The 23017-nt window shown below is 38.7% G+C and overlaps 1 protein-coding gene across 7 annotated transcripts in view; it reads left to right on the top strand.

Moving 5' to 3' along the window:
- The window catches only part of PXDNL (peroxidasin like), a 522985-nt gene that overhangs the window by 378960 nt on the left and 121008 nt on the right, over positions 1-23017 (top strand). For all 7 annotated transcript variants that reach the window (XM_054561591.2, XM_054561594.2, XM_054561592.2 and 4 more), the window contains 4 exons: positions 5054-5223; positions 8750-9016; positions 13424-13540; positions 15365-15523. In XM_054561591.2, the coding sequence (XP_054417566.2) occupies positions 5054-5223; positions 8750-9016; positions 13424-13540; positions 15365-15523 (713 nt within the window). The remainder of the gene's footprint in view (positions 1-5053; positions 5224-8749; positions 9017-13423; positions 13541-15364; positions 15524-23017) is intronic.

Here is a 23017-nt window from a genome sequence, read left to right as displayed (position 1 = left end):
TTTTTGTGGACTATATTCTCAGATATGTTTTCCCAGTTGTTTACTCTTCTTCATTTTCTCTCAGGAATGCCAATGAATTGTAGGTTTGGTCTCCTTATGTAATCCCACATTTCTCAGAGATTTTATTCCTTCTTTTTAATTCTTTTTTCTCTCTTTTTGTCTGACTGGGTTGATTCGAAGAACCAGTTTTTGAGCTCTGAGACTCTTGCCTCAGCTTGGTCTGTTCTGTTGTTAATGCTTCTAACTGTATTATGAAATTCCTGTAGTGATTTTTTCAATTCCAGTTCAATTTGGTTCTTTCTTAAAATGTCTACATTATCTTTCAACTATTGAGTCATTTTATTGGCTTCCTTGGATTAGGTTTCAACTTTCTCCTTATCTCATTGAACTTCCTTGCCATCCAGATTCTGAATTCTATGTCTGTCATTTCAGCCATTTCAATCTGGTTAGAATCCATTGCTGGGGAGTCAGTACAGTCATTTGGAAGTAATAAGATGCTCTGACTTTTTTAATTGCCTGAGTTCTTGCCCTGATTCTTGCTCATTTGAGAGGGCTGGTGTTCCTTTATCTCTTTGAAGTTGCTGTCAGTTGTATGGGGCTTTTTGTTTTTATGTTATTTCCCTTGAGGTTTTGACTGTGCTGTATGTTGAATATAGTTGATTGACTTTGCTTCTGTGTACTTTCCGAATATCAAGGCCCTGTGTGGGAACTTAATTTGTGGCTAGATTTTTGCATTGTGTTTCATGGGTGATATGTGCTGAAAGAATTTTTGTTTGGTGGTGTATTTCAGGCTGCAATTCAGTAGATGGTGCTTAAGAGTAAGGGCTGACAGATAGACTCTTCCTCAGCTGTGTACTTCTTTTGTATTTCAGCTTATTCTTATTTGCTACAGTGCTCTGGGGGTGAGGGAGACAGGAAGTGAGAGATATACTTCCTTGCCAAGTCTATTCCTGGGCCTTGGAAGACCCTCCTCCAATCACTGTTGACACACCTACATTTTCTTAGGCCCAAAGGAGCCCTGACAGGCTGTGCTGCCCTCACTCTTAGGGGAAACCCGAGACTTGCAGCTCCCTAGGGGCCCACTGGTCCTCTGTGCTTTGTGATATGTCTATGGGTGGTGTGTTTGTGTAGGAGGTCAATGGCAGAGGACCCCAGGCATGGTGGAGTTGTTTTGGCTATGCAGTTGGTGTAGTGCCCACGGCTTGGGTTTTTTGCCCAGAAGATGGCTACGGGGACTGCCCAGCCTGTGCTCCCTTGACTAGGTCTCCTGGTGGCTGCCCTCTAGCTTACTCGATCTGCTGGTTTTGTCCCAAGCCTTCTGCACCCAGATTGCTGGGCTGTCAGGTGTTTCAGGCCATGGAGCTCCCTCAGGCAGAGGCTGTGGCTAGCAGAAAGGCCACACCCTTCCCATAGTAGCCCTGTGGTGGGGAGGCACACCCAGCTCCTGTGCCAGAATACAAATCTGCATTTCACTCTTCTCAGTGTTCTGAGATTGGCATTTCCTCCTCTGTTCATCTCTAGTCACACATCTCAGCTTGATATCCTTCAGCTGTGTGCCTGGACCCTGGGAGGATGGGATTGGGCCTGTGGTTTTGTCCTTTAGCCCTTTGGGGTCTAGCACTGGCTGTGCTGGGGAGGCTGTAGTGCTCTTAGGCTGCTGGCAAAGCACTCAACCTGGGTAGTGGAGGCTGTGTTGTGTGCATGCTCTTGTGGGAGCAGCCGGGTGGGGGCCTTGGGAGGGTCCAGAGACAAGGGAGCATGCAATCAGATTGGCCCCAGTCCTGTAGGAAAGGCAGCCCTGCTCTATCCCAGCCCAGCAGTCAGCAGGTGCTGGAGTGACTCAGAGCAAGATGGAGAGCCTTGGGGCATGGGAACCTATGGTCACATTTTGCTGGAGTTGCCCCACGTGTAAAACCTGGCCTCCATGCAGGCTCAAGCTCTGCCTCTGCCTTATCTCCCACAGATCCTCCGCCAATTAAAATGTCTATGGGGGTCGTGGGATCTCTTGCAGCTAAGATCCCAGAGGTCCATTGTGGGGGTGTGGTGCCCTGCAGTTTCCTTCACTCACTTCTTCTTTAGGACCTGATCAGGACTAGGAACGGGTCTTGGCACTTGGCGACTCTGTGCAGGCTTCCCAGCTTCCATCCTATTAAGCCTCAGTGGCTGTGTTTCCCCTCTAGCAACTCTCAGTGTTTTCCCTCAAAAGATCTGTTTAAAGTGTGATGGCTTTTTCAATATTTTGGCTTCTCTTAGTGGGAGAAGGGCTTCCTGGCTGCATCTAGTTGGCTGTCTTCCACACTTTTCGTAATGTTGAGGTTTAGCTATGGAAATTTAGGCCATTCTAAATGAATTCAAATTCTAGTAAACATGGTAAATATGATTGATAGTTCCAGTAGATTATAAGCAAACTTTACAACTATACTATAATTTGTGGTTGATGGTGGTTTTGTATATGGAAGATTTTTTTTTTTTTTTGAGACAGAGTCTCACTCTGTTGCCCAGGCTGGAGTTAAGTGGCACAATTATAGTTCACTGCAGGCTTGAACTTCTGAGCTCAAGCAATCCTCCTGCCTCAGCCTCCAAGTAGCTGGGACTACAGGCCTATGCCACCACATCTGGCTAATTTTTAGATTTTTTTGTAGGGACAGGGTCTCACTGTGTTGCCCAGGCTTGTCTCAAGCTCCTGGCCTCAAGCAATCCTCCCACCTCAGCCTCCCATAGTGCTGGCATCACAGGTGTGAGTCACTGTGCATGGCCATAGAAGATAGTTTTAATTTGTGTGGTGATAACTTATTTGTCAATACTTCTGGTATCTAGCTACAGCACCTAGTTCTTAGAAAGCACTTAACAAATGATTGTTGTAATGAAACACCTTAATAGAAGTTATTTATATGTCTTCATTAAATCAAATATGTTTATTTGTACCTTTTCAAGGAAAAATAGAATATATTCACATATATTCTACCTCTGCAAACCTTTGTGTTTTTACACATGATTGCGATTTGCATCAAACTGACAATGTGAATGGAATATATTGAAACATGAAGACTTTGATTTTTTGGGAAGGAACACCATGATTCATGAGCAAACAAGTTTTATGAGCATAACGAAGAGTTTATGGACAAAGAGGGAAATTACTAGGAAAAGGAATGATGCATTTTGAATTTATGGGTGTGATGTGCTACTGCCTGTTTTATATCATTTTTAGTATAATGAATCTTGGTGAATTCTATTGCATTGTGTAGCCAGATGATAGATAGCACATACACATCTGGTAGCCTTTGAAATTTTGGGCTACAAAGTTTTGGAACAAAATTCCAGGAACTTAAATCACCTTCTGAAAAATGTGATTTCGTCATTTGTCATATTCGTTTGCAAGTAGTCTTATTTGGGTTCAGTGTTAGATAATTTTAGAATTGCATTTAAAATAATTAAATTGCTTAATACTAAATGAACCCCTTGAATGGGGAACTTTAAGAAAAAATATTATTTCCTGAACTCCCGACCTCAGGCGATCTGCCTGCCTCAGCCTCCCAAAGTGCTAGGATTACAGGCGTGAGGCACTGCACCCGGCCTTGAAAAAACATTCTTTCTGATGTTCGTTTCATGCTACTTACACTGAGAAACTTCGCAGGTGATATGGATAGGAGCATCCAGTTTCTTCTTTTCTTGCCTTTGTCTTGCATTGCTGACTATTCAAAAGCATGCCTGTTTTTTGTGAAACTAGTCTGTTCAAAAACTCGAATTTGTTTTTTGGCTAATTGGTACTTCTTCTTCACATTGGGCTTTTCTCACCCAATGGCTGAAGAAGATCAGATTGTCTCCATCTTTCCTGTCTTCACTCTGTGATTCTGCTCTAAAACATAAAAGTCAAATATGGCCGTTGTCTGTTTCTTTCTTATCTTTCACGACAAACATGGTTAGATAAGAATGACGATTTATTCATCTCTTTAACAAGCTTTACTGTTTTTACCTATGTGGGAATAGGTTGTTATTCTTTAGTGTGGGTACATTTTGAAATTAGTGGGAAAATGTCTACCTGTCTTTATAAAACAAATACATGAGTTAAAGGGAGAACTATGGAATTCTCCTAATGGACTTTTTCTTTCTCTGGGAATGATGTTTTTGTGGGTGACACCTAGTCAGTGTTTAGAAAATATGTATTGAGTGATGAAGATGGAGGAGAGTAGGTTTCCTTTATCTATGCCTAACACGTTCATTAGTACTAAGCATACACATGTGAAAATCTATATACCTTCTCATACATAATCATTAAATATTTTTAAAGGAAAAAAATCTTGGCCAGAAAAAAAATCTGTAAAAATTTCTAACATATGTTTCTGTGTCAGTAGCTTTGCATTTATTGTTAAAAATAACTCATGCAGGCACTCCCTTTCTTATGATTATTGATGTGATATGGTGTTGCACATCTGAACCTACTTGCACTCAATGGATTATGCACTTAATTGATAAATGGGACTTTTCTAGTATATCCAAATGGTGCACATCAGAGAAGGGGGCCTAATATTCAACAACTTGGTAGATTAGGTGTGTTATTTATTGCTCAGTCATATAATTATACTTGGCTTTGAGCCCGTGCTGGTTTGAATAGGAATATTTCTTTTACACTTTAACAAAATATGAAAGAATACTGAATGACTCATGGAAGGAGGTAAAAGGATTACATATTACCATCTGGTGATTTCTTTTCTGAAAAGTGGGCATTCAAATGTATAAAAATGTGCTGACGTGTCTGTCATACGGGAGCGCTTGCTTCAGTGTCTAAATTCATGCCACTCAGGAAGGCAGAACATCTCAACCTCATTTCCCTCTATCAAATGTTGACTCAGAGCCTTTGTTCAGGGTGTAATCTTGAAAAAGGAAGACGATAACTAGGATTTAAAGTGAAATAATTAAAATTATTCAGATAAAATAAATTTAACTAATTGGGTAGACATGAAACATAGCTATATAGTACTATATTCTCAGTCTTGTTAAGAGTTTTAAACATGAATGGGATTAAATAATATACATGTATAATATATATTTCCAGCCACTCATTGGATTTGGAAGATGATACTCGACTTAATATGTTTGATGATGGCACGCTCATGATCCGAAACACCAGAGAGTCAGACCAAGGTGTCTATCAGTGCATGGCCAGAAATTCCGCCGGGGAAGCCAAGACACAGAGTGCCATGCTCAGATACTCCAGTCTTCCAGGTAAAACTATTATTTTCTAGTTCTATCAATTATCTGCACTGGAAAATGATCCAATACTGCTGCTTTACAGTATGTAATGCTTCAAAGTGAAACTATTCCCATTGGCTGTGAATTTTTAAATTTCGTTTTAGAGAAACTTGAATTTTTTCTCTTGAAGTTTATTTTAATTTCCTGCCTTAGTTCCTTTCTGGTACAGCACATTGTGGTTCCAAGACTTTTCTACTTTTGATTCCCTATCCAGCTATCCAGCATCCTTATGCAGAGTGAACCATTGTTACCTAGGCAGGAATATTACTCTTTTCAGAAATTCATTCAATCATTCATTCATCATGAATTAATCCAACACATATTTATTGAATGCCCACTGAGCTAGCTGTTGAAGATTGCATGGTTATCAACCACCTTCCTTATTCAACTTTCCAGGGGCTTTGCTTTGTCATAATTTCAGTGGCTTATATAAACCAGACATAATGACTGCAACAAATTTTCATTAATAGCATGTTGACATGATGGAAATACATTGTCTCTCACCTTACTGAGACTATCATCTATTAGATGATAGCCATAATTCAAGAAATAAGTTTTATGATGTGTAAGGAGAGGGGAGAGAAGCATAAAGGACAGCTGTGTGCTGGTAAATGTTTGTAAATTGTCTCTGAGGAGCAGGGAGCCCTGACTTACAGCATTTGTCAGTATCTGTTGCATAAGTAATCTCACCATGGCTAATTCCTAGTTACTGAAATGATATCACTGAATGTGGATTTGGGAAGAGATGCACAGAAGTTCATCATAATAGAGCATTTCTATCGTGCAGACACAGTAGGCATAATAACCCTGAGACCGAAGATAATAATAAAATGTAGTAAAAAAAGGGATGAATTTGTTAGTTTTGATGTTAATAAAATTTATTTGATTGTAAGTTTATTTAGTTAAAATTTTAAGAATGGCTTAGTGTAGCAGTCAGCTTGCAGAATACTGAAAATTTGACAACTGGCTCTCCAGAGCCGGCTCCAGCCCATCCCAGTGGAGGGGAGCACTTGGAGCAGCAGCCTTGGAGAATTGCATTCACTCAAGTCTTCCCAAGAGCATTGACCTTTAAGTTGAAAGCAACAACAAGTGGGAGAGAGCCAGAGAAGTAGGATTGAAGCATCATTTTAGGAGAAGAGACAGCATAGGGAAGACAGAGCAAGGCACATTCAAGAGATGGAGATCCTGGAGCATACAGAGGAGAGGCTGGGAATGACACGAGATTTGGTGAGGTATAAAGTGGGGTCAGATCACTTAGGCTATTCATGACGCTACACTGAGATGATCAAAATTAGATTTTTCTTTTAGAAAAATGTCCCTGGCGGCATTTCAGAGAACAAACAGGAGGGCATTGTAAGATAGGCATGTCAGGATGAGGAAGTCAGCAGCGGCAATTGCCACAGGGCAGAAGAGAGCTGGTGGCGGCATGGATAGGGCAGTGGCAAAGTGAATGGAGGAAATTGCAGTGAATCAAGAGTTTTTCCAGGAGAAAAAGACACTTGAGTTAGTGTTTGATTGAATATGATAATTCCTCACATGGTTCCCAAGTAATTTCTTTAAAAAAATGTTTGTAGAGACAAGGTCTCACTCTGTCACCCAGGCTGGAGTGCAGTGGCATGATCATAGCTCACTGCAGACTGAAATTCCTGTCCTTAAGTGATCCTCCTGCCTAGGCCTCCCAAAGTGCTGGGATTACACCAAGTAATTTCTGATTGAAACACCACTGTCTCCTTCCAAAGCCTCCTTCCCTTCTGCCTCTAGGTCAAGTCTGACCCTGCACACAGGAGCATTTCTACTTTGAGAACATGACTTCCTCTTGATCCTTTCCTAATGTCCTCAATTCTCTTTTTAACTCTCTTTTGCCTGCCTAAAATGTGATGTTCCTTATAGCGCTGTCCTCCCCTCCCTTTCTCTAGTCCCCCGTGCCCTAATCGCAGTTTTTTCCTCTTCCGTCTGAGCTCTTCCCAAACCTTCAACTTTCATACTTCATGTAAAATTTATAGTCTTTATTGCTGAGATCCTTCCTGAGATTTCAATGGACATTGCCAGGACTTTCTTTTTATCTTCACATGTAAATCTTTACATCTCTCAAACATATTTGCCCACACAAACCCACAGCATTCTGTGTTTGCTATCTCTATTGGTATCATTACCCTCCTCCAGTAACCTCCGATTCACCCTCTAGTGCTACTCCTTCTTCCACAATTCTCTAAAAATTTAGTTCCAAGATGCATCAGATTATCTCCTTTTCCAGTTCTACTGTCACTCACTTCCTTCAGAACATTTATTTCAATTATTATAATAGCTTTCCCTAACCTCTTGCCAGAATGTTCTCCTATCACATTTACACCTAACTCTGAGACAATTCTTTCTGAGGCACGTTATGGTTTTACAGATGATGTGTTCTGTCCTCTGTTCATGCAGCTAGAGTAGGAGCACACAAGGAGGAGTGTGTTTGTTCATCTCTGTATCTTTCCAACATCCAGCATGTTACTAATATACTTAAGACGTTCGATATTGTTAGGAATTAAATTAAACATTTATGGTTGAATTGGATTAATTTAATTTATTTCCACTCTCCAGAGTATGTTCATCTCAGGAATGGATGATCCCCTCTCCCCAAACTTAGAATCAGTCATTAGGCATTTTTAACACCTTAGCAAATATTTACTTTTTGCTTGAGATTCCCAGAAAAGAGAAACTCCTATGAATTTGTAAGAGTGGAACTCCTTATATGAAAGTCTAAATTTTCTATTTACATGGATACTTGATGAATCCATTTATAATATATTTAGCTGAAAGTAACTGAAAGCTTGGCTAGATATGGCTTAAATGCATAGCTTCTATGTGTGTGTGTTTGTGTGTGTGCATGTGTATTTTAATTGTATACCACAAGTAGGACAAGGGTAGTCTGTCACAGAGCTGCCACATTACCCCAGTGAGCCAATAATATTCTTCTTTCTGCTCTTAGATCTGCTTTGCACATAGGTTTCTTTATTCCTCATAATTTTCATCTCTTAATCACAAAGTGGCTCCTGTAAACCAAACGCATTCCTGCCCGAATTCCAGGTAGCAAACAGGAGGAAGAAATGACTACTTAGACTTAGCACTTTTATTTATTCCTGGTGACATGTGCCTAAACTGAGTTTTAAAAAAAGTGAGTATTCTTAAGAGGGAATGTTTAAACATTTAGCCCCTAAAATAAGGAATATGTATTGTGTAGGTGCTTCGCAGTATCTATAATATATCGTGATATCAAGGCAAGCAATCTTTTTAAAAAAGTATGTACTTACAGCAAATCCACATTTCATTATTTTAGATTTAATTCTCTGGGAATTAAATGTATATATATATATACATTTATATATATATATTTGTGTAATATTTTAGTTTAAAGGCGTTTTGAAAATGACAATAATCTTAAAACCACAATGCAGAATAAATAAATCTTCCTAACTGCTACTTGCTGGATTTTGTTTTGTTTCCCCTTTACCATCAGCCAAACCAAGCTTTGTAATCCAGCCTCAGGACACAGAGGTTTTAATTGGCACCAGCACAACTTTGGAATGTATGGCCACAGGCTACCCACACCCCCATATCACTTGGACCAGGGACAACGGATTGGAGCTGGATGGATCCAGGCACGTGGCAACGTCCAGTGGGCTTTACTTACAGAACATCACACAACAGGATCACGGTCGATTTACCTGTCACGCCAACAATAGCCACGGCTCTGTTCAAGCTGCAGCAAACATAATTGTACAAGGTATGGGAGCAGAAGGTCATGATTGAAATGTTCCTCCTGCCACACTCAGAAAATTATTTTTCAACTTAAATAATGTTATGTACATCAGTGGAGAGACATTTTTATTTGCCAATTATTTTTGACACAATAAGATTTTCAAAGCTAATCTGTTTCAAGTTAAAAGTTGTTTTTTTCTTTCCTACTTCAATTTTTATCCAAAGGTCAGAATCAACCATTAGCAACAAAAGAGATGGAGTCATTAATCTGGAAGGAAACTGTCAAGAGATATTTGTGCTTCAGAATATTTTACAGATACAGGAAAGACAGTACAGATATGAAAGTGAAAAGGCTGTGCCCTGTGTTCATAGTCACTTACCAAACTGTCTACTCAACAGAGCTTGAGGACATGCTGAAGGCTCCTACGAGGCCAGGCTGTGTAACAACAGCAATAATAAAACTATTCTGAATCCAGAAATTAATTTATATGCATGGGCATGCAATCGTGTTGTAAAGAAGGCACATTCTTCTTTGTACTTTAATTCTCAGCCTGGGGTGGCCCCTTCCTTTCTGGTGTGTGTGCATGCGTGTGTGTGTGTGTGTGTGTGGATGTGTTTGTGTGTGTGTGTCTGTGTGTGTGTGCATGTGTGCTTGCATGCCATCCTCCTGTAGGGTTAGAGTTTAGCAAACAGCAGAATATAAGTGCTATTGGAGTCATATCAAAGGTCCAGTTTTTTCTAAAATAGTTTTTCATCAGTTGACGAGAGTACAGTAATTTACATGATCCGTTTTAGGGGCTTCCTGATATCATGCATATTTTGATTGAGTTAAGTTTCATTATTTTAAGAGTTGCACAGGATGTTATCTACAAAAATGCTGAACCCTGTGAAACACAGAACAGAGAAAAATGGAAGTGGCCAGCCTAGTGCAGTGCCTGAGTTGGGAGGGCTTCAGAACAGTGAGGCCCAGTGGCCCCAAGAGTGGTCTTGGCCCCCACAAACACAAGGCTTCCTCCAGCCTAGGCTTCCTGCATTCAGAGAATGTTTTCTAAATTGAACTGTTTAGCATCAACTCCTTAAGTAGCAATAGATCAATACTTTTCTTTTTCCTATTTACATGTCTCAGGAAAAAAAAATTGTGTTTTTCCCTAGAACTGCTAATATCCCAAAAATACTTTCCTTTCTCTAATAAGAAGGCACAGAAATGAAATATTTTCTTGAGGTCTTTGGTAACTCCTGGGGGAAATTACTTTTAAAGGATCCAAACATTATTTTTAAACTTTTAATATGTTGAGATTGAAAAATGCCTTCAAAGAAATTGTGTTTGGGTTTTGTTTTGCTTACATCATTTTGTGTTCAATGTCTGTTTTTTAGAAACCTAATGCCTGATCACTTTCACACTTTAGTGGTTGCCTGTATTCCACACTGTGCTAGGCTTTTGTTTCTCAGCTTTTTCCATGTACTTCCTTCCTATGCTTCCATCTGCCCATCTGTGTCAATCATTGCTTAACAGAACTCTGGTAACCTTTACCATCCTGCCTATTTCTTCTACCACAATATGCTAATGATTTCTTGTTGCCAGTGAGTTTGCACTGAAATGGCCATCTGCTTGTCCTTTGTTATTTGTGACCATGTACTTTTGTCACTTTTGGATCTATGTGCCCAGATTTTTAATTGATTTTGAAATGGTCCATTAATCATTCTATACATTTATTTAAAAGGCTGATTTTATTTGCCTAATCATAGATTAAACATTTTAAGATGTATCCTTTTGTGTCATTTTAACAGGTTTCTATCCATGTTCTTGATCTTTTAACGTCTGTTTAAACTGAGATCACAGTTACCCACAGATAAACTTCCTTTTTTAGACTGACTGGAGCAAATATAAATAATAAATAAAATGACACAAAAAAGCTTCAATGAAAGATATGAATCACAGTGTGGACATATAGGTAAAAAGGCCTATGGTCATCAACAGTGTAAATCAAAATGCTTTATGTGTGAGGCAGCACCTTAATGAGTAGCCAGAATCTTAGATTTTAATAAAATAGCAAAACACTTCATCTCGGCATGTGCTTTTTTAGCACTGGAAGTGGGACTCAGAAGGCCATCATTTTAAATGGAAAGTCCAAAGACATCAGCTTCATCATTCTTGTCTAATTATTCCACCTTCTCTGCCTGCTTTGATGATGTTCCTAATTTCTTCATCGACCTAGCAAGCTGCTCATTTTAGTGTTAGAAACAAATGTAAATTGACTATTTTCTTAAATGTTTTCTATACTTTGCTAAGATGTGGATCTTGGGTTCTGTTAAAAGTGAGAACACGTGAAGTTTAACAATTCTTTTCACACAGACTTGGCTAACTGTGAACTTTAATTATTATTAAAGTTATTAAATGTTAATATTTTAATAATTAAAATAAAATAAAATTTTAATATTTTAATAATTATTAAAGTTATTATTATTCAAAAGTTGAAATCAAATTTCCCAACACTAGAACCAGGACTACATTATTTCTCTTAACTACTACCATCTTTTGTTGTATAGCTCTTTTACTGTGTCATGAATCTATTTTTTAATGTAGAAATATTTTTGTTCTTTTTAAGTTGTTCCTAGTAATTTTGGGAGTTAGTGTAATATTCTGGTAAGAACATCAGGCTGGGGGTTGAGTGGCCCAGATTCTCTACTATCTTTTCTACTTATTAGTTCTGACTGAGAGAAATTCAATCCTACCTCCCACAGTCTAAATTTTCTCATCTGTGCAGTGAGGAGCCTGAGATTGCTGATTTGTGGGCTGTTTTCCAGCTTGACTTTTCTAGAACTCTATTACAAATAGCTTGCAGGCATTCCTGAGGGTTTCCATGAATTTGTGTGACTTGGAAATTTATTTTATACCATAGTTATTTAGTCCAGCACCTTACTTAGAATGGATGAAGACTTTAAAAAACTCTTTAGGACTTGCACACAGTATGAAACTTGCAACAAATACACTTTGCCAAATATTATTTACTTTATCATGTTTCTTGTATTTCCAGATGCAGGTGAAAAGAAGGGGGTAGTAGGAATTGTGCAAAAATCTAACAAGGCAGAGAAATGATTTGTGAAGTTGTCAAAGCATTTCAACCAAAGTGACTCCATCTTGAATGAGGGCTGGGTAAAATGAGGATGAGACCTGCTGGGCTGGATTCCTAGCAGGTTTGGGATTTTTAGTCACAGGATGAGATAGGAGGTTAGCACAATATACAGGGCACAAAGACCCTGCTGATAAAACAGGATGCAGTAAAGGAGCTGGCAAAAACCTGCCAAAACCAAGATGGTGATGACAGTGACCCCTGGTTGTTCTCACTGCTCATTATATGCTAATTATAATGCATTAGCATGTTACAAGACACTCCTACCAGCACCAGGACAGTTTACAAATGCCATGGCAATGTCACCTTTTATGGTCTAAAATGGGGAGGAACTCTAAGTTCTGGGAATTGCCCACCCCTTTCCAGAAAACTCGTAAATAATCCACCCCATGTTTAGCACATAATGGAGAAATAACTATAAGTATACTCAGCCCAGCAGTCTATACTGCTTCTCTGCCTGTGGAGTAGCCATTCTTTATTCCTTTACTTTCCTAATAAACCTGCTTTCACTTTACTCTATGGATTTGCCTCATATTCTTTCTTGCACAAAGTCCAAGAATCCTTTTTTGGGATTTGGATTGGGACCCCTTTCCAGTTACAAAGTCATCTGCGAAAGTTCTTTTGATCACTTAGGCGTTACTGGGGATCATTGCGCTCTTCTTAAATGGCCACATTGATTTATTTTTTTATTCAATCAAAGAGTCACGGACAGAATCCCTTTTCAGGAATGGCATATGCAGCTATTAGCTATTTCTTATTTATACAAAATCAATAATACAAAATCTGAATATTTGGAACTCTGAATTTTGACATAAATATGACTTTTTCTAAAGTATAATTTCAAGTGTTGTAGGAACATTTATCTTAAGGAGCTTATTTTTCTTTCTGAAATCGAAAGATCAACTCGTTTCAAATTTTATTGTGCATGTGAAAGTTTGGAGAAAACGGTTTTGTTAATAGTTTAAAGTACAATTTGTAGCTTTAAATATGTTTATCACATCTAGTAAAATGATAACCAATATGATTCAATCTTGGGAAACAGCTGCCATAAAATTTAGAAATGGTTTCTTCTCATTGGCTACTGCTGTTCTGCTTTGCAGACCAGATGTGTGTATTTCTGGCTTCCTTGCAAACAGGCACAAACATACAGAAGCACCTCCACACTCTTTATAACCTTGTTTATATACAATTGTAAACAAATTCTGATCACACGACATATTTGAACACATTTTCTTTTTTCTATTGGCACTGAAAATTTGTAAAATAATTTTCAATTTTGATGTATGTTTCATTCTCTTTAGCTCCTCCGCAATTTACAGTAACCCCCAAGGATCAAGTGGTGCTGGAAGAACATGCTGTAGAGTGGTTCTGTGAAGCTGATGGCAACCCACCTCCTGTAATTGTCTGGACAAAAACAGGTATTAGAACATCTGCAGGTAACTGTGGGGGAAAATAAGTGCCTTCTTTTGTGGAGAGTAAAAAACATAATTTAAATTAATTATCGAAGGTATATCATGGACATGAAAAAATTACACAGAAAATAATCTTTGATCTAAACATGACATCATCATAATTTTCGTGGTGTTTTGAGTTTTGGCATTTGAGTGTGTGGCCTTCCTGAGATCATCCCCTCTGGGACTCGGCTTCCTGATTTTTAAAATAAAATTACTGGAAATCATACAGTTTTGTTTGTTTGTTTGTTTGTTTTTGAGACGGAGTCTTGCTCTGTCGCCCAGGCTGGAGTGCAGTGGCGCAATCTCGGCTCACTGCAAGCTCCGCTTCCCGGGTTCACGCCATTCTCCTGCCTCAGCCTGTAGCTGGGACTACAGGTGCCTGCCACCACGCCCGGCTACTTTTTTTGTATTTTTAATAGAGACGGGGTTTCACCGTGTTACCCAGGATGGTCTTGATCTGCTGATCTTGTGATCCGCCCACCTCGGCCTCCCAAAGTTCTGGGATTACAGGAGTGAGCCACCGCGCCTGGCTGCAAGTGTAGCAGTTTTAAACATTTTTTTTTAGTGGGATAATTTTCTTCTAGTACAAAATGAAATCATAAGTGAAATGAAATCCGAAGTGAAGCTCCAAAAAAGAGCTGCTGTTCCTGAAGTGTGGGTGGTGGGCCGTGGGCCTGGCAGGCAGGATCTAACCCCCTATGCCCCACCAAGGGGCCAGACACTTCCAGGGAACCTGGGCACATAACAGAACAGGATTGACAATTGGCTGGTTGAGAGCTTGTCTAAGATTCCTCCAGGCTTGGAAATCCTACTTTCCATATTAGTTCAGGTACGAAATAAAATTCAAAATCTACATTTATGAATTTCTTGTATTAACATTTTTGCTCTATTCTTTATGAGATTAGTTGATAGGAGGTAGACTTTGGAACCATAAAGCCTTGGTTCACATCTCCACTCCTCCATTTGCTTGTCATGTGACCTTGAGCAAACCTGTTAACTGCTGTTTGCCAGTCTTTGTTGCTGGGTTGGGGGTGATGATGTTTCCTACATCATAGGGTGGTTGTGGGGTTTGATTTGAATAATTTATACTCTTCAACATTTAGAACAGTTGATGGCACATTGTGTGTACACTCAATAGGATTAGCTATTCCTTTTTCCATCTATAACAAGACATTCAATAAGATACAAGTTTTCACTGAACTAGTTGAAAATGATAATCTCATTTAATTGTTAATGACCATAAGAATAAAGTGTTAAGAAGGATTCAGAGGCTCATATAAGCTCAGCAGTGCAAAGTACAATGGCCTCTGGTTGACTGTGTAGATTAACAGCACGAATGTCACAAAATCACCATTTTCGAAATGCTGCCTCTGCATTTTAAACATATTTCAATCACATTATTGTATCCCAAATATTGCATACACATGGTAAACAACTGTCACGAAGATATCTGAAAATCAAATTTAAGAATCAGATTGGTTTTGAAATTTGCTTTCTGATTATAGTAAGGCTGAGGGGCACAAACATGAAGATTAAAAATTCATTAGGAGGCTGGGCTATTCTGGTGACAGATGAGAATTCCTTACGATACAGTGGCAGAGTTTCAGGACAAGCGGCATGGGGGTGCTGTGTTTCTGGGGTTGCAATGCTAGGGCAGAACACACACAGTACACCCTAGCACCGAGAATTTCCTGAAAGACAGGCCTCACCCTTTACCCAGGACAGCCAGCAGCTCTGGCTTCCAGTGCTCTGGGCCATGTAGAATACTTTCTTTACCTCTTTTTGCAGGAGGGCAGCTCTCTGTGGAAGGCCAGCATATGGTTCTCTCCTCTGGCACTTTGAGAATTGACCATGCAGCACAGCATGATCAAGGCCAATATGAATGTCAAGCAGTCAGTTCGTTGGGGGTGAAAACGGTGTCTGTGCAGCTGACTGTAAAACCCAAAGGTAATATATACTGTGATTCATATTCACATTCTGAAGTGTGCCCTCTGCCTCTGCCTTTAACACACCCGACAGGGATCTTATGACATATATGACTATCTATATATATGTAGATAGATAGATAGATAGATAGATAGATAGTCTATGATCTAAGAAATGCAAATTTGATATCTTCTTCCAATCAGTCTTTTATATAACTTCAGTTTTTAGAATTCTATTTTCATTCATACTAATTAGATTATGTTTTCCTTAAAAATGCCATTTCAGGTTTTCTTACAAAATTTTTTACAATTACTAGGATTAATTAGTCCTACCTGCCTAGACTATCTTACAAAAGAATGCAGCTTCTCGGCCTGACATGCTGAATCTCACTCTGACACTGAAGTATGTTTTATGCTGAGTGGTATTGGGAATACAGTGAAGACACTCCCCTTCAGACTCTTCATGTGACAACTGTACTTAGGTTTATCCTACATAATATATATTGTGGAATGAGATTGTGTTATTCATCCATAATTTATTGTCACCTGATATATAAAAAGGGAAAAAAATCAAGGTTTGAATTTTTAGAGATAATTCCAATGTAAAAATGAAAAATGGTTGTTATTAATTACTATTGAAATTTTTTCTTAGTTTCTGGCTTATGGTGAAATGATGGAACTTAACTACAAAATGCATAGCACCTACACTGCGTTTTTAGCACTGCTTTACATTTTGATATAATTTCCTAAGTCTCTCCACAGTTTGCTACAATTTGTTCTGATGTAGTAGATCTCAATTCAGAGGTAACATGTATTGATGAGAGCATAAGAGAAGGAAAAGCAAAGCTCTCCTGCATGTGTCAGTGTAGGTGTGAGAAGAAGCATTGGGAATGCTGACATGTTCATGATGCCTAAACACAGATGAAGGCCTACACTGAGCTACTGTCTACATATGGTCTGTTAGCAATTACTTTCCCCTTATATTTTAGACATTAAATGTTTTTTTTTAAAGGAAGTTGAGGTTCTATGAGGCGGAAAAAGGATTGTAGGGAAGATGTGCAAATAGCAACTCAAACGAGTGGGAAGATTTGAAAATACAATTGTGGAAAGTTGTCAGGCTATGACGTGTCCTGACAAAACTTTCTGTCTAAGAGGAAATACCAAAAGCTTGTCTGCAGAATGTTTCAAACTACTTTTGAATTGGTGTTCAACTAAAATCCAAAAATTAGGTGGTATTTACATTATATCTTTTAAAATGGGACCAATAGTAAGTCCACACATATTATTAAAACCAAATATGAGGTAAGGACACTAAGGAGCCTCATCTTGATTTTTCCCTATTGCCGAATCCTTTCACTTGACTTGCTCCTGTTGATGCTTTAGATCTCAGTCTAGAAGCCACTTCACTTCCCCTAAGGAGGCTTCCTCGACTCTCTAAGACCACTGTAAGTTGCCCCTGTTGAAATTAGTGTTAGAATACACCATTTAATCTAGGAGTTGACATATGTATAAGAATTTGATAAATCTACCACATATCCGTAGGTGAGAAAATACCACTAGCAATTGGCATGAATATGGAAGCAAATAAGTTTTTTAGAGAACAAAAGGCCCTAAGTGTAGCACCAGATTTTGTGAATGGTGGCAGGTGAGAGCCATATGGAAGGAGTTAGTTGGGATGGTTGGTTGAGTTGGAACACATCAGATCTAGACTTCAGACTATAGAACTATTGAAAGTCTTGATCAGATCGATTATTCAGAATATTCATTAATCTGGGACGAGAGTGGTGGTTACTCACACCTGTAATCCCAGCACTTTGGGAGGCTGAGGCTGGTGGATCACCTGAGATCAGGAGTTCCAGACCAGCCTGGCCAACATGGTGAAACCCTGTCTCTACTAAAAATACAAAAATTAGCCAGGCATGGTGGCATGTGCCTGTACTTCCAGCTACTCGGGAGGCTGAGGTGGGAGGCTGAGGAGGGAGAATTGTTAGAACCTGGGAGGCAGAGGTTTCAGTGAGCCAAGATCATGCCACCGCACTCCAGTCTGGGCGACAAAGCAAGACTCCATCTCAAAAAAAAAAAAAAATAGAAAAATAATATTTGTTAACCTAAAGAGGACAGGACAGGTTGGAATGGAGAAAAATGAAAGTCAGAAACCACTGGAGCTACTGCTGTCACCAAGTGATATGTTATGAGATCTATAAACTAGGATCACAATGGTGGGAATGGAAGAGTGAATGAATTCAAGAAAAAGTATAGCAGGTTGAATCATTTTATCTCTGAGATTATGAGGAATATTTTCCCCCCAGTACCTGTTCCCGGTAATACTTTGCAGAACCTTCATCTGTTTCCAGCTCGGAATCAGCTTCCTTACCTATATTTTGGGCATATTGCACATCTATGACAGTCTTATTCTGCCTAAGGTGTCTTAGTGTTGAATTTCCTTCGGGTATTAGGTGTTTTTTTTACTATGAAGAATCAAATACTATTTTGTTTAAGGAATGTTCTCTTGAATTAATTCTTTTAATATCACTTCTGTCTCATTATTTGTTTCTTTTTGGGGAACCTCCACATTTTGTGTATGTTGCAATGCTTCTCAAAGTGTGTTCTGTGGTTGCTGGTTAAGGGAGATCCCGAGACCCTTGAGGGGGTTTCCTAGGTTAAAACTTTCTCATAATAGTGTCAGTAATTTGCCTCTTCACTGGGTTGACATTTGCACTGATGGTGCAAAAGTCATGGTGGGTAAAACTGCTGGAGCCTCAGCCTGAACCAAGACAGAGGGTGCCAAATGGTAGGAGTATATCATTATATCCTTTGTTTGTAGCAGAAAGTAAAAAAGAAAAGTAATTTTACTTGATGCTGTTATTGATGAAACAGGGGGAAATATTGCTTTTATTAAATCTTGACCTTTACATACATATCCTTTCGGTAGTTTGTGATAAAGGAAATTGTCAAAAGAAGCTACCTAAAGTTAAGTGACGAGTAAAGTTAAATGTCGAGTTACTGGGTGCAGCACACCAACATGGCACATGTATACATATGTAACTAACCTGCACATTGTGCACATGTACCCTAAAACTTAAATAAAAAAAAAAAGGAGCTATCAGTTGTCAAATTTTGGTATAGTATAAAAGAATGTTTACAGTTATCTGAAAAATCCTTAAAAATATTCCTGTACTTTTAAAAACATGTCTTGGTGAGGTAATATTTTATTCATAGACTTCAACCAAAACAACTAATTGTAAGAGATTGAATTTGAAAGCAGTTCTTCTACTATTGAGATTTGTAAAACAATGCTACTGTACTCACTACTTTTTTGTAGAAAATATAATTAATTTTAATAAAATATGTTATTAAAAATGCTATGAGTTTATAATCATAATTTTAAAATGAACACATACATTTTTAAATTCTCAGTTTGAGTTCACAATGCAGTAAGCATAGCTACATGTAAGCCATATAAATAAAAGCTCTTAGTGCTTGTCAATAATTTTTAAAAGTAAAGGGTTCCTGAGGCCAAAATGATTGGGTGCCACTCATCTGTTGATCTTCTTTGCCCAATTTCTAGCTCTCTCTCTTTCTCTTCAATCCCTTTTAGCTCTTTGTTTTCAGAGCATTATGCTGGCTTTTTTCATATCTGTCTTCATATCCCTCATGTGTTTTTGACAGTGTCTTTTGACTCCAGAGATGCTTCTAACTCTTACTTATGCATTTTATTTTTTCCACTAGGATTTTGGATAATTATATGCAAATATTTGTAAGCAATGAATAAAATTAGTAATTTTACAGAAAAATGTAACTAATGAAAATTTATGTCAAAAGAGAGAGAAGTCTAAACAGAATGTTACAAGGAGAAAACAAGTTGCCAGAGATCAGAGCAGAACAGATACTCAAATTATGACTCTCTGGCATGGCTGTAGAGGTTGTTAATTATTCCATGCGTTAAACCTGTGGAAGAGCTACCTTTACTAAATCATGTGGTCGGGTGCTTTTCCAGGAGGAACTATCATTCCTTTAAATAACATTTCCAATGTTACTTAAATTGCTTAGAGAATTAGAAAATAATTAATGCCATAAGGTATTTTTTAAAAACAAGCATAATCTTGATAATAAAACTCTGAGAATTAATTAAAAATAAAAAAAGCAAAGCTCTTACATATCCACACAGAAATCCAAAATGAAAATAAATAAACGTAATCATAGATATCAAAGAATCCAGTAGCACATTAAAAACATTAGTGGTATTTATTCCAGAAATTTAAGAACAAAACAGCAGTAGAAAAGAATATATTTTATTAATCGACATATTTTATATTAATAGATTTAGGAAGAAGAATCATGAGTATTTCCATAGCTACTAAAAAGGCATTTGTTAAACATTCAACATTCATTCTCATCAAAAACTCTTCATAACTTAGGTCCTAATAGATATTTCTTTAACATGATAAAATAGGTCTACTGAACTCATTAGCTAGAATCTTGCTTAATCAATAAATGAGATAATATTTTCATAAAGAAAGGAACAGACCAAGGATTTCTACTGTCATCACTGTCATTTAACATACAGTTGAGTGATAAAACATCAAAATTAGGTAAGATATGCAAGAAAGAATAACCAAGAAAACTCTGAAAAAAAACCAGAATCAAGGGCTAATCATACTAGACACTAAAACACATGATAAACCTACAATAATTAAAATGTACCCAGATAGTACATTACAAAACAATATGTAACCACAAATTTGTTCCATTTTATCTGGGAATTAATGTGGGAAAAAGGTAGCATTTTCTGTCAGTAAAGAAAGCAACTCAATAATAAAAGAGTTGGGAATAACTCAGTAGACATATGGAAGAGTGACCCTGGGTCCATGTCACATGGGTTTTGTTCTGGAGGTGTCCTTCCCAGTGAGGGTACAGAAAAAAGGAGAAGAAAAGCCTGCTGACTGGAAGCCAGCAGTGTGGCGACCTCTCCTTCTGTTGCTGTGTGGCCTTACTTGGTCATCAGGGTGCTCTGTGTGGCCAGCCCCCAGGCTTCATGTGTGTATTATTCAGAGGCCATATTGAAGTCCTTCCAGTACTCTATTCCCTGATGTGGGACATCCAGCTCCAGCATTTTGTCTTTCAGCCAATCTTACCTCCTCTTAGAACCAACCCCAGCTAACAGGGTTTCTTCATTCAATGGACAGTTCTACAGGGCATTTACTACCTGAAAGATAGCTTAAGTCACCATTTTCTGTGGATACCACTAACCATCACAGTGATCAATCTGTAATCATCACAGTGATCTATCTGTATACCAGTATTGAGGGACTTCAGAAAGTTCATGGAGAATGTATATTAGGAAAAAACTGTGCATGGATTTCAAATTTTTTTGCACTAAAATAAATTGGCACTGACTTGTTATAGCATGTCACATTGCCATGCTGCTCTGTCTCTCAGCTCTGCCTTTGCTTTCTAGTTCTCTGCTGCTGTTCACCTCTACCATGTCATCAAGTCCACTGACCAAGCAGACATCTAACTAGGGAAGTAAATGCTAGTCTCCGCTTCTGTGTGACACTTTCAATTTCATGGGAGGCAACTCTCTTCTCCATATCCAAGAAAATGAAGGGCCTTGTATTAGTCTGTTCTCCTGCTACCATGAAGAAATACCTGAGACTGGCTAATTTATAAAGAAAAGAGGTTTAATTGGCTCACATTTCTGCATGGCTGGGGAGACCTCAGGAAACTTACAATCGTGGCAGAAGGCACCTCTTCACACGGCGGCAGGAGACAGAATGAGTGCTGAGCAGAAGGGGAAGCCCCTTATAAAACCATCAGATCTCGTGAGAACTCAATATTACGAGAACAGTATGGTGGAAACCTCCCCCATGATTCAATTGTCTCTACCCAGTCCAGCCCTTGACACGTGGGAATTATTACAATTCAAAGTGAGATGTGGGTGGGGACACAGAACCAAACCATATGATGTCTCTTCCCCTCAGCACTGCACTGCCCAAAGACATGGGCCCCTCTCTCCCACAGTCACCTGGACAGGCTCTAGATCTGCTCAGTAAGCCCCACTGGGGAGAGGCAGTGCGATCTTGCTGGCTCTCTGCACCTCATGGCTGGGACACATCTCACTCTTCTCCCTGTGCCATAGGCCTCAGCAGCAACACTAAGACAGCTGGAAAAGCCCCCTTAATACTCTGCTGTGTTTTCAGGCCCTTCCTGGTCTCAGGTATTTCTCTGTGTCCCAATTCAGACTCAAATGTGTAATTTCCTTCCTAGATAGATGCTTTAGCTATTATTTTAATTTTAAAATATATTTTGTAAGCAGAAGGTAAATATTGAATAAATGTGCACGGTCAGTCAGTAAGGGCAATATGTGTTGTGGGCTATGTAGAGTGTTGTGGGATAGCTGCAATGTGGGAGAGCTTTCATGGATGGTGTGGACTCATTCATGATGTTTCACTGGTAATATCCCCAGAAGTCACTGCCACATGAATTATTATTATTATTATTTTTCAATGGATTTTTTTTTAATTTCAGTAGGTTTTGGGGGAATAGGTGGTGTTTGGTTACATGAATAAGTTCTTTAGTGGTGATTTCTGAGATTTTGGTGCACCCATCACCCAAGCAGTGTACACTGTACCCAATGTGTAGTCTTTCATCCCTCACCACCCTCCCATCCTTTCCCCTGAGTCCCCAAAGTCCATTGTATCATTATTATCTCTTTTCATCCTCATAGCTTAGCTCCCACTTATGAGTGAGAACGTAAAATATTTGGTTTTCCATTCCTGAGTTACTTCACTCAGAATAATAGTCTTCAATTCCATCCAGGTTGCTGCAAATGCCATTATTTCATTCCCTTTTATGGCTGAGTAGTATTCCATGGTGTGTGTGTGTGTGTGTATATACACATATATATATACATATATATGTATATCTGTCTCGCAATTTCTTCATCCACTTGTTGATTGATGGGCATTTGGTCTGGTTTCATATTTTTGCAATTGCAAATTGTGCCGTTATAAAACTGCATGTGCAAGTATCTTTTTGGTGTAATGACTTCTTCTTTTCCTCTGGGTAAATAACCAGTAGGGGAATTGTTGGATCAAATGGTAGTTCTAGTTTTAATTCTTTTTTTTTTTTTTTTGAGATGGAATCTGACTTTGTCACCTAGGCTGGAGTGCAGTGGTGCAATCTTGGCTTACTGCAACCTCTGCCTCCAGGGTTCAAGCAATTCTCCTGCCTCAGTCTCCCAAGTAGCTGGGATTACAGGTGCGTGTTAACATGCCTTGCTAATATTTATATTTGTAGTAGAGATATTTTTTCGCCATATTGGCCAGGCTGGTCTCGAACTCTTGGCCTGAAGTGATCCACCTACCTTGGCCTCCCAAAGTGTTGGGATTACAGACGTGAGTCACCATACCTGGCCTGTACTGTTAATTCTTTAAGGAATCTCCACACTCTTTTCCATAGTGGTTATACTAGTTTACATTCCCACCAGCAGTGTAAAAGTGTTCCCTTTCCACTA

Source organism: Pongo abelii, chromosome 7 (genome assembly GCF_028885655.2).
Source record: "Pongo abelii isolate AG06213 chromosome 7, NHGRI_mPonAbe1-v2.0_pri, whole genome shotgun sequence".
Lineage (NCBI taxonomy): Eukaryota > Metazoa > Chordata > Mammalia > Primates > Hominidae > Pongo > Pongo abelii.
The sequence above is the reverse complement of the archived record's forward strand: the minus strand, read 5'-3'. Positions and strand labels throughout refer to the sequence as shown.